Source organism: Hyperoodon ampullatus (assembly GCF_949752795.1).
Source record: "Hyperoodon ampullatus genome assembly, chromosome: 1".
NCBI classification, from domain to species: domain Eukaryota; kingdom Metazoa; phylum Chordata; class Mammalia; order Artiodactyla; family Ziphiidae; genus Hyperoodon; species Hyperoodon ampullatus.
The window spans coordinates 182,270,884-182,283,180 of record NC_136914.1 but is presented as its reverse complement, the minus strand read 5'-3'; the positions used below and the strand labels follow the sequence as shown (position 1 = coordinate 182,283,180).

At 43.8% G+C, this 12,297-nt stretch overlaps 2 protein-coding genes across 2 annotated transcripts in view; one reads left to right on the top strand and one right to left on the bottom strand.

Moving 5' to 3' along the window:
* The window catches only part of WDFY4 (WDFY family member 4), a gene marked incomplete at its 3' end in the record, with an annotated part of 258,736 nt that overhangs the window by 61,908 nt on the left and 184,531 nt on the right, over positions 1-12,297 (bottom strand). Inside the window, exons 45-46 of the mRNA XM_079708852.1 lie at positions 11,920-12,005; positions 10,388-10,450 (exon numbers count right to left, since the gene is read on the bottom strand). Of these exons, the coding sequence (XP_079564978.1) occupies positions 10,388-10,450; positions 11,920-12,005 (149 nt within the window). The remainder of the gene's footprint in view (positions 1-10,387; positions 10,451-11,919; positions 12,006-12,297) is intronic.
* On the top strand, positions 413-1,180 carry LRRC18 (leucine rich repeat containing 18; the record flags this gene model as incomplete). Its single annotated transcript, XM_079708864.1, has 1 exon — positions 413-1,180. One exon carries the CDS (start codon positions 413-415, stop codon positions 1,178-1,180), a length of 768 nt encoding a protein of 255 aa, XP_079564990.1.

Genomic DNA, 12,297 nt, shown 5'->3' with positions numbered 1-12,297 from the left:
AGGAGGGGGAATATGTGAAAGTCCAGGACAATGGAGAGATTCCTAAGTCGGGGAACAGCACAGCCAGAGGGGTGTTGAGCATCCTTCAGGCCAGCCCTGAACCTCGCATTTTACATCTGGGAGCATTGAGGTCTGAAGAGGGCATTCAACTGCTGAAGATCTTTGGCTAAGCTATTTCTGCTGATGACCTAATTTCTCTCCACTCCCCTCTTTCTCTCCTTTCAAACCATTAGAAAGTGAAGCATTGTGATCTGGGGGGGGAGTCCAGTACCCTTATGTCATCTCCTAACTGGATATTTTTTCTCTTCTTATCAGAGTCTATCTTCTAGCAGTTTCATGTGACTTTTTTCTCTAACTGATCACCAGTCAATCAGAACAACATACTTCAAACATACCCCCTTACTAAAAGAACATGGCCAAGGTCAGGAAAGGCCCCAAGGGTAAAAAGATCACCCTCAGTGTGGCCAAGAATTGTATCAAGATCACATTTGATGGGAAGAAACGCCTTGACTTGAGCAAGATGGGGATTACCACCTTTCCCAAGTGTATTTTGCGACTCAGTGATATAGACGAGCTCAACCTTAGCCGGAATATGATCAGGAAGATTCCTGACTCAATCTCCAAGTTCCAGAACCTGCGGTGGCTGGACTTGCACAGCAACTACATTGACAAGCTCCCTGCGTCCATCGGCCAGATGACCTCTCTGCTTTACCTCAATGTCAGCAACAATAGGCTGACCACCAATGGGCTGCCTGAGGAGCTCAATCAGCTCAAGAATATCCGCACTGTGAATTTCGGTCTGAACCACCTGGACCGCGTGCCCACCATGCTAGGCTCTCTGAAGGAGCTCCATGAGGTGGGGCTCCATGACAACCTGCTGAGCACCATCCCCAACAGCATCTCCAAGCTCCCCAAGCTGAAAAAGCTCAACACAAAGCGAAACCCCTTTCCCAAGGCAGAGGAGTCAGGTACGTTCATAGATTCCATCAAGAGGCTGGACAACCTATATCTGGTGGAGGAGAAGGATCTATGTGGGCCTTGCCTGAGAAAATGCCAACAGGCCCAGGACAAGCTGAACAAAATCAAAAGCATGGCCACGGCGGCACCAAGAAGGGCCATCTTTTCCAGTTTGGTCTCACCCAACTCCATGGCCAAGGAATCCCAGGAAGACTGGAGGTGACCTGGGACCCTGACCCTAAGGCAGGAAGGGAAAAGGGAGGGAGGCAAGATGACAATGGGCTACATCCTCACAAAACTGAGGGATTCTTCCGTTACTGCAATAGCTCCTCCAGCCAAGCCCATAAAATACCTTTCCCTACCTCCTTGGCTTGTGATTTTGTTCACTGAAGGGCTTTTAGTTCTTTGCCATTCCGTACACTTCTGTCTTCTCTGCATGCACACACCCGCACATACGAGCACAATGAGTCAGGAAAGGGACATCTGTCTTACTTCTGCCCCAGAACTCTCCTGCCTACAGCCTGTGGCCTGGGCAGCTGATACAGCCAGCACACTCTTAGTCTCATTATCACACGTTTCTGGACAAACTGCCAGCTCCCCAATGTGGAGCTTGTTCTATTGGAATGCTTTGGGCCAGGCTTCAAAAGTCAGGCATCTCTAAGCATGGGTTGGTAGGTGGGCAGATGGACATATAGTCTTGGGAAGGGGTCAAAACTGGGCCACACAGATGGGCAGATATTACCATTAAGTATTGGCATTAACATATTGGGCTCTAAGCAGTCCTATCCCTTTCTCTTTTCTGCACTTGCATAATTTGCTCTAGGAGCTTTCCAGACTAAACCTGCAAGCCCTTGACTGGCTGCGAATGAATGAGGTTCACTCCCATCTTATTATGTCCAATGCTTTTCCAGACCTTTGTGGAATAAGGAAAGAATGGGTGCAGATAGGGGTTGGCGTAGTCAATAGATAAACACCTTACTAGGCACTGTGCTAGGTGCAGGGACTGTGTCCAATGGGGGAAAGCTTGTCTTGCCCTTTGCAACCTGTAGGGAAGACAAGTTGAAAGAAGACTTTGTTCTTTATAACGCCATTGTTTGAGGAAGTTAGGAGATCAGAGCCTAGTGGTGTGCAGGGCTAGCCTGGCATAGAGAAAAAGCCAAAGACTCTGCAGTTGGACAGATCTGAGCCCAGAGCAGCTCTGCTTCTTACTTGCCATCTCCCTGGACATTTTACTTAGCTTTGGTCCTTTCATCTGTAAAGTGGGAGTAATACCAGCCCAACTCCAAGCGTTGTCATGCATTTCAAGCAGATAGCTCACAGAGTGAGTACTCAGTAGAAGTCAGTTCTCTCTAAGAACTAGAGCTCGGTGCATCTTAAAGCTGAAATACTACTTTGAACAGTGTCTTCAGTCACTCTAGATCTGTTGGTAGAACTCACAATAGCTGAGAACCTTCCCTGTACCACTCACTCACACCTTTATACTGCCTAAAAGAAAGGGATCAAGGAAGATAGCCTTAGGAAAGTTTTTCATTGTTGTTGTTGTTTGTTTGTTTGTTTTAAATCAAAGCTTTCCTGTGTTGGCGGCAAGTTTTGTAGTGGTCAGTGGAAAAGCACTGAGAGATAAATATCCATTAGTTCAGCGTGACTAACGTATTTCTTTTTCATGTTATAAACCATAGCAGACAGCATACTTCATTTCTTCACTCCTCACTGCTTATTTTCCTTTGAAATGCTTAGCTGTGACAACTCTATCATATTTCTAAAATCTCTGAAGATATAGATTCAAAATTCCCTTTTCAGTTTTTCTCTTTCTTAAATGTTTGCTATTATAAAAGTAACAATACCACAACATAGTTTTAAATATAGCAGCTTAAAGTATCCACAATTCTACTGTGTAAGCCAGCTGTAATATTGACAGATTTCCTTACTAGTTATTTTTCTGTGTATATTTTATACATAGTTAAAATAATAACATTCACATCATTTTTATCCTGCTTTGAAACCCATGTGGCTACATGGTCTTAATAACCATAATTTAAAACATCTGTAAGATAGTCAAACATGGATATACATAACTAAGTTATTGTTGGACATTTAAGTTGTTTCCTGTTTTTCACTAATAGAAATCATTTTGTGATGAAGCCTGTATGATTAAGATTTTTTTAATGTTGTATTAAAGGGTGTGGTTTTTAAATAATTTGATACATGCTAGTAAGTAGCTTATAAAAAGTTTACACCCATTTATATATCTACCAGTAATATATTAGAGAACTCATTTCACTGCACCCTTGTGAGCACTGAATGTCATTCTTTATATTTTTCCCTTCATTTAATGTCCACAATGATTTCTTAGAAGCCCTTCTACAGATGAGAGGAGGACACATGTCTGTGAAGTACATGATGAGATGTCATGCCTTAGGCCCAAGAGACCCCACTAGAATGTTGGGCCTTGACCATGTCCCTAAGTAGCCATCCTGCTATTTTACCTACTTCATCTCTGACCCAAGAAGCACAGAATCCATGCAGGGGCATTTGATCCAAACAGAAAGTGATGACTAGGTATCTGGATACTGACCATTTCTCTTCCTCCCGCTCGAGACACTCTTTCTTCAGAATTAATGAGTTAAGGGAAAAGATCTCCCTGTGCCCCTACAAAGAGTCTTGGCCTGGACCCCAGGTTTGCCCCTCTACCCCCTCTCCTGGCCATTGCAGAAACTTCCTCCACTGTGCTTGGTTTCCAAAATCTCTCTCCAGCACCTCTCCTGGATTTACCTCCAACTGAGTGGCTGGCATGCAAGATGACATTTTTTGCCATCCTTCATCTCTAGGTGCTTTATGGTGCTTTCATTCTTATAGCCATGTCTTAGGAAGGGGTTTTAAGTGCACTGAACTTCACCAGGATTGAGAAATAAACAAGCAGGGGGCTTTGATTTGCCCCAGGATACATTCACCTTAGACCCCTGGTTCATCAGAAAACCCGGGCAGTAAGATGAATTGAAGATGGGAGACAGAACTCAGTTAGGAAATATCTTCTATATTTTATTTCTTTTTCTGTCAAGGAAAGGTTTAATGTTTATGTTCCCTCATGCCCTAAAATACTGTAATCATCTTTACTTTCTGGAGAGTATATTAGGCCCCAAAATACTTGACAGGAAAGTCACAGGGTTTTCTCTTTCTTCAAATAGAACAAAACCCCTATTCACACTAACACAGTCACCACCCTCTCTGAAAGCCAGGTGTGACCTAGGTGACCCCCATGTGACCTCTGCCCTTGCTGTGTTTTGCCTCCATGACCTGGAGTAATTTCCTTGGCCTCTTATGTCTTCATCCCTAGGATACGCTCAACATCTCCCTAGAGTAGCTTATGGCAAAAACTTGAAGGCTAATCAGCTCTGAAGAAGAAAAGCCCTCAGTTAGGAGAAGAGAGTGGCAAGGGAAACGTTCTGAAAGCCAGGCTCTCCAGTGCCGGCCAAACCACTGACTTGCTTCTTAAATTCATTTTGCCTCTCTTGCTTTAGACTACCTGTGTGTGAAAATGACTTTGGGAAATATCTTGTGTGTGTTTTTAAAATTTATATAGAGGAAATATTTAAGAAAATGATAGACATAAATTATAGACAGTTAAAAATTTAAAAGAAGACTTTAAGACTTAAAAGACTTATGGTCTCAGGCTTCCCTGGTGGCGCAGTGGTTGGGAGTCCGCCTGCCGATGCAGGGGACACGGATTCGTGCCCCGGTCCGGGAAGATCCCACATGCCGCGGAGTGGCTGGGCCCGTGAGCCATGGCCGCTGAGCCTGCGCGTCCGGAGCCTGTGCTCCACAACGGGAGAGGCCACGACAGTGAGAAGCCCGCGTACCGCAAAAAAAAAAAAAAAAAAAAAAGAAGACTTATGGTCTCTACACTTCACTTGAACTGATGAAATCCCAATACCAGTTGCCTCTTATAAGTTATGTATGTGGAATGCAATACCTCAAGCAACTAAAATCTATACAGAGAATTTATACCAAAAAACCCAAAAATACTATAGACAAATCAAAGTAGAATTTTAACAAATCTTTCAGTAATGCAAAGGTAGGCAGGAAAAAGAAACAGAAATGAACAACAGAGGAAAAAACAGGAAATGAGAAATGAAATGGCAGACTTATATCCTAACATCTTAATAATTACATTAAATGTGGATTGTCTTCCTTACTTGTAATAGCCCCAAACTAGAAACAAGCAAATTTCCCTCAAGAGGCAAGTGGTTAAACCAATTCTGGTATATCCATATCATGGAATACTATTCAGCAATAAAAAGGAGCATACGATATACACAACAACTTGGATGGATCTCAAGGGCATTATTCTGAGTAAAAAAAGGCCTATCTCCAAAGGTCACAAACTCTATGATTCCATTTATAGAAAATTCTCTAAATGACAAAATGGTAGAGATGAAAAACAGATCAGTGGTTGCCATGGGTTAAGGCTGATGAGCTGTGTTAGAGGGTGGGCATAACCAGGAAGTGGTAGCGTAAGAGATATCTTTGTGGTGATAAAAGTAATTGCGTATGTTGGTAGTGGTGGTGGTTTCAAGAATCTACACATATGATAAAAAGGACACAGAACTATGCATACATATCATACCAATGTCAATTTCCTGGTTTTGAAACTATACTATAGTTACATAAGATGTAACCATTGGTGGAATTTAAGTGAAGGCTGCCTGGGGCCTCTCTGTACTATTTTTGCAACTTCCTGTGCACCTATAGTTATTTTAAAATTAAAAAAAAAATCTTACAGACTATATGCAGTGATAAACAGATCTTTCTGTATCTGCCAAGTGCTAATTTATGAGTAACTATGGCAAGCTTAAAGTTCCTCAATCATTCTGAAGAGTTAAGGCATTTCAGGAGAAAGAGCACCTTAACTTCAGATCACTGGCCTAACTTAAAATTATCCATGTCGAACTTATCCTTGAAGATTCCTGAGAAAGATGTTAAAATAATAAAAAGACAATGCATGGCTTCTCAACCCATGTCCTAGGTTTTCTGGTGGTGGCTGGGTACAAGTAGCAAGTGGGGTGGGGGTACCGTGAGCCAGCAAGTTGCTCCTTTTACAGTTCTGGACTTCAACACACTTGCCCACTGCCCTATGGAAGCACCTTGAATGGGTGGACAAAGGGGCCAGGCTTGGTGCAGAGATCAGGGCTTAAGTTAGGCTTCTGCCTAGAAACAGGTCTGAGGTCACGGCTAAGGATAGAGCTAAGAGGAAACATGAACAAGTAAGACAAGGAACAACACGAATGGGGGCCAAAACAAGGTCTGAGCAGGACCCAGGCAGAGCTCACCACAGGTCACTGGGCTCCACTACCCATTGCCTGTTGAGCCAACCATGTGAGAAGCTCCACAATGCCAGGGCATTGGTTATCCCACCAGAGTGTTTAGTTCACCTCTGGTTCCAGTGATTCTGCTCTAACCCTAGGGTCTGAGCTGTAGAGCCCCTACAATTGCCCTCCCAAGGTATGCTTTACCAAGAAGCCCAAGGAGCATGTTTCTCCATTCAGTGATGGAGCTGAAAGTTCTCTTTATCAAAGTAACCATGCACATTACAGATTCTCAGCCTCCCAAATGGTCATCAGTGACGATCTCTGGAAGAGTAGGGACTGAAAAGGCGGAAGTGGGGAGGTGGAGTACTTGAAATTTAGCCTCCAGGCTGCTAGCAGTGGTGCCCTGATTATCGTGGAAGAATCATCTTCATATGGGAATTTACAGCTTCTTATGGTTGGTTTTCTAAGTTCTTTGTTTTTCACTATTTTTCAAAGATAAAGGAAAGGAAACTCATTTTCTGTAAGGGAAACTCATTCTTTAAAGGAAAGCTGTAAAGGACAGTACATACTCAACTGCAGAGCTTCGTGCCAAAAAAAGAATTTCATCCTAACCATTACATTTAAGTTAGCTATACAACTGAGAGAACATTTCAGAAATTACAAACATGCAGATACAGTAAGGCCCCAAATATAAGCACTGCCTCACAACCAACAGCTTCTTCCAGCCCAGGGACACTTTTGTCTTGATGGCACAGCAAGTGAGTATTTCAGAACTTGTCAGGGACCATGGCTATGGAAGGATGCCTTTAGCACATTCAAAGGTGTGTACTCTGTGCAACAGAGATTTGAGAGAGGAAAGGCCAGATAGGCAACCAGGCTTTGTATTTTCCTGAGTTTTCTAAACTCTGGGCTCAATAGGAACTGAGATCACTGGGAAGCAATGGAACTGAGCCAGATCATGCTAGCGTCCCAAAGAAATGTCTGTACAGAAATAAGCCCAAATATTAGGGCTCTATTTTTTCAGAGAATCAATATAGAAAATTATATTCTATAGTGCTCTTTTTTTTCATTTTTTATAGAAAGGGAATTGCCTTCTTTGTTACCCACTACCCTATTTACTCAGTGCCAAGAGAAAGTATGTTCCAGAACAAAAAAGTCTCCCAAACTGTCTGTTTCTTGTTATCTGTCGCTGGAAAATGATGTAACCTAGCACAATTGTTTGGTTTTTCTTAGTTTCAGGACAATTACAGTAACTAGATCATTCCAGGTACCTGATATCACGTCTATGTTTTTGTCCTTTAAAGGAGTTTGGGAGGAATTTTTTAAAGGATCATTATACCCTGTATTTAGTTTTGAAACTGTTTCCAGCCCTTTGTGGAAGGGTACAGATAACTTTAAGTATAAAGATGTATGTTTCTTCACATATTCATTTTCAACTAGCTTCCCTTTCCCCGTAACTTCAGCTATTCTCACGTTTCTGCAGAGCCTACCTATGTCTAACGTTGTGGAGTTTTTTGGCCATCAGACACGTATCCAGGGGCATCTAGCTGGCTTTACATTAGAAGCCCCTATATGCTTGCAGAGCCTTGCACCTCACAGATGTCCGATTATGCCACCATGCTGGCTTCAGAATGGTCTAGTCTTGTACCATGGGGAGACAGAGGAGGATTATGGATCCCAGGCTGACCTCAGCTTTGCAAGTTATTTTCTACTTGGGATCCAGGCCCATAGAACATCCTTGGAATTCAGTTATGGAGGCAGCCATTGTCACCGAAATTCTAGGCAAAACTCTGGTATCCAAAAGCTCTGGTTTCCTGTACACGGGAGATGGCCTCTAGAGGGGCCAGATCAGTCAAGAAGAGCTGGGGGTTGAAGATATGAAAACTTGTAGCACAGGCCAAGCATCTTGGGCCAGGTGAAAACCTGCAGAATGGATCATGCACCTCCTTCAGAGAAGATAAGCTCATGTTTGCTGGAGTGTGCAAAGCGCAGGTAGGCATTGTTAAAGACTCAGTGTATGAACTGGGCTTTGTCCTTGGTAATCCAAACCCAAAATGGCCAAGTTCATTCCAGGCATGGGGCAATGGCCAGCCAAGCCTTTCTAAGGCTGGGAGCCACTACTGCCTTCCCCTCTGAAACTCGTGTAGGCACACTGTGGCTGGTAGGAGAAGGGCTGGGAGAAACTCAAAGAGCTGAGAACACAAATGCCTGTATTTAATCAACTGCTCCATAAACATGCCCAAAATACACAGCAATTGATTCTAAAACTAAGCAAAGGGAATTACATTTATTGAGCACCTACTATGAGCCCAAATCAGGTTGATCCCAAAGTCCATGGCTGACCGTAGCAGCACAGCCTCACCACATGCCCTGGCTGCTTGGGTGGTCTCAGAGCCTAGAACCAGCTCTTCGGCTTCCTCATTTTGTCAAAGCTCTTCTTCCATGAGCTTAGATATGTATTTCTCTGGAGCACCTCTCCCTTGACTTTCGAAACATATATCCAATGACCTACATGACATCTCCACCTGGATATCTGAGAGGCATCTCAAAATTAACACGTCCAAAATCGAGCCCCTGATATCCACTACACCACCAAAGTAGGTCTTCGTGTGGTCTTCCCCATTTCATCTTCCAGTTGCTCAAACCCAAATGCTTGGTCTTATCCTTAAGTCCTTTCTCTCACACACACATTCCCCACCCACACTTGATTTGTCAACAAATCCCACCAGATGTACCTTCAATCATGTACAAATATGTCCACAATCTGAGCACTTCACACAATCTTTACTGCCACCCGCCCCCAATCCAAGCCAGCATCATCTCTCACCTGCATTACTGCAAAAACCTCCTAACCAGTATCCTAGCTTCTGCCTTTGACCTACTATGTTCTATTCTCAACACAGAAGCCAGAGTAAGTCTTTTAAAATATAAGTTAGGTCACAAGATCCCTCCAATGTTTCCCATTTATTCAGAGTAAAAGGCGACCCCATTAGCATGAGCCCCCAAGGCTTACATGAACCCTGTTCCCTCTCTCATCTCTGCTCCCACTGACTCACTGCACCCAACCACTATGGCCCCAGCCAAGCCCACCACACTTCCCCTCGGGGCCCTTGCTCTCCTCTTCCCTTGGCCTGAAATGTTCTTTCTGCAGTTATCTGAATAACTTGTTTCCCCAGTTTGTTCAAGTCTTAATTCAAATATTAACTTTCTGGGTGAGGTCTTCCCCTACCAACCTAAGATCTCAAACTCTACCTCAACCGACTTTGGTTGTTATCATGATCTAATATGCTTTATATTTCATTCATTTTGCTTTCTGTCTTTCTCACAAGAATGTAAACTCAATAAATGGGGAGGTTTTCAGTATTTTGCTTGTTTCTGTGAAGCAGCGAACACTACACATAACAAGCTATGGGTAAACCATTTTAAATACACTGATGACACCCATTCCACAGTCATTATAAATATTTTGAACATATCTCCTCCCTGCCCTAGCCCCACATACTCCTGGAGAAAAATAGCAACGACTGTCCTCTTCCTATTCCCCTTCCTAACTGAAATAAAAGCACCTACCAATCCGGAACTGGCCTTCCAGAGAACTGGGTACTTGTAACGGGGGGGCACTTAGGAAGGGGCCGTAAGCATCTTGTTTCCCGGGAAAGATGCTCTATAACACAGACTCATAAATTAGCATATGCTTTGCACATCACTGTACACTAATTTATTTAGCTTCTGAGTTTTCAGAGCCTCGAATAGCAAGGACAGACCTGGGACTGCGCACACCCCAACCTGAGGGCCTGACACCAAGGCTGGGCCTGGGCTGCCCCCTCTATGGGCAACCTGCCCCCACCCACCACAGGCAGAGGCGGCTTCCTGCCATTCTGGTTTGAACAAGCCTCAGAGCACTTGGGACTTCAAGTCTGTTGTAGAGGTTTAATTGGCAGAAGGAACTAGGGGAGTAGGATGAGGGTTGTAGGGGGCTGGGAGAGAGAATAATTAAGCAGAAGGCAGACTGACATGCTCCTTGCATGCCTTCTTAGCAGTAGGGTCGGGCCAATGAAGAAAATCAAAGCAAGGCCAACACCCTGCCCAGAGAGCATGGCTGGCCTCCTCCCTGCACCTGTTACCTTAGGTTGAGCGGGTCCTCCGTGAAGCCTTTTCCTTTCAAGCCGGGTTGGAAAGAGCAGAAGCTAGACAAAAAGGGAAAGGATTATTCTATCAGCAGAGTCAAGACTCTTCCACCACTATGGGAACATTTTCAGAGGCAGGCTAGAGGTTGGGTTTATTCTTGCCCTTCCAGTGGGCCCCATTTGCCCCTAGATTGGGGTGTACCTCTGAGGCACCCCATCAGCACCCTCTGCCATTATATGCTCTAGCCTTAATAAAAGCAATGATAAAATAAAACAATAGTTACAATAAAAATTACGTGTTTTAGAGACCTCCACTGGGCCAGCACTGGCATTTCCATTGCTGATTTTAGCAGCCACTGTAGTACTCTAGGGACAAGTGCCATCTTACTTTCATGCTCCTTGAACAAGGGCAGGGTGTGGTTGGCACTATTCATTGTCTGAGTTATGGATGTATAAGACTTCTAGCTCGACTGTGAAGAAAACGTCGTTTAATGCACAGAAATCACAAGGGAACATGAACCTGAGGTTCAGCATTGCACGTCTACTTCTTCGGTTTGGTCTAAAATGGAACCTGAAGACATTTTAGGAGGCGATATAACAGCAGTCCTTCGAAGAACCTCAAATGGAGAATCACAGTCAATGGAGATGCACCCAGAGCTGGCTCAGACAGCCTCTCTGCGAGGTTGTTTTTCTCCACTCTGGCCCTGCCCTTGGGACCCAGCAGCTGGTCCTGGTGCCAGTGACTGGCCAGGGCTGACAGGAAGGTAAGGCTAGAACCTCTGAGCACAAAATGGCCTGGGACATGCAGGCCAGGGATGTCAAATCTCACCTCAGAACTTTCAACCCTAAGTGGAGCTAAATGTGACCACGTCTCTATTAATCCAGCTTCTGTGTGGTCTGTTTATGGCTAGGAGCCTACCTTTCCTTTGGCCTCTTCTAGATTCTCTGCAAATCTACATATCTCTAACTTTAATAATATAAATTTAAAATTTAAACTCTAGCTTAAACTCCTTAGATTGATTAATCTCTTTGGATAAAGAGAAGCTAAACTAAAACAGCATGCTTCGCTCTTTAAGAAAAAAGATGTTCCATGCAGAAGTGGGAAATCAGTTGGTAGGAATTCTTTCCAATAAAATATGAAGTCAGAACAAATAAAATTGGCAACTGGGATCTAAAAGGAAGATTAAGCCAAAATAATTACTGGGAAAATTAAAAAATAAAGCCGGAAAATTCTGGAAGGCCCATTAAATATGTTGTGTCTGCACATTTTTTTCTCCCTTCAGTTATTACTGTCCCAAACTACTTCAGTTCATGAAACAGAGCCAGTTTCCCAGGATTTAGGGAAGGAGCTTTTATAGTTTTCTCTATACTTTTTTCCATCACTCAACAGTTCTGTGGGTAAGTTCTTTCTCGTGTCTAACCTAAATCCTGCTCACTGTGGGTTGGGAACAATTCTCCTGAGAACAGAGCTGTTCCTCTCCTATTGGGTCACGATTAGTCTCCTTAGCAGAGGATTTTCAAACCCTTACCTTTTGAAGACCTTACTCCGATCACTGTTGTGGAAGACAAGAAACTTGGTATATCCGTTTCGGAAAAAGATCTCCAGGGCAATGTCCTGTAAAGAGAACCCCTTTTACTGCTCTGCAGTTTCCTGGAATGGAGAACCACCACCCCGCCCCCCAACCAGGGCAACAGAGCCATGGCTGTGGGTCATTTGGGACTCTGTGTCAGGCGTGAAAGGATTTCAATCTAAAATGGAACCAAAGGATATGAAAGGGTGAACCTCAGGCATGCGCCCTCAGAAAAACGAAACTTAAGAACTGAGAGACTGATTTCCCACAAATGCCTGATTTACAGAAGATCGAGACTTACCTCGTGAGCAATGAACATCCACCAAGAACCCCTCC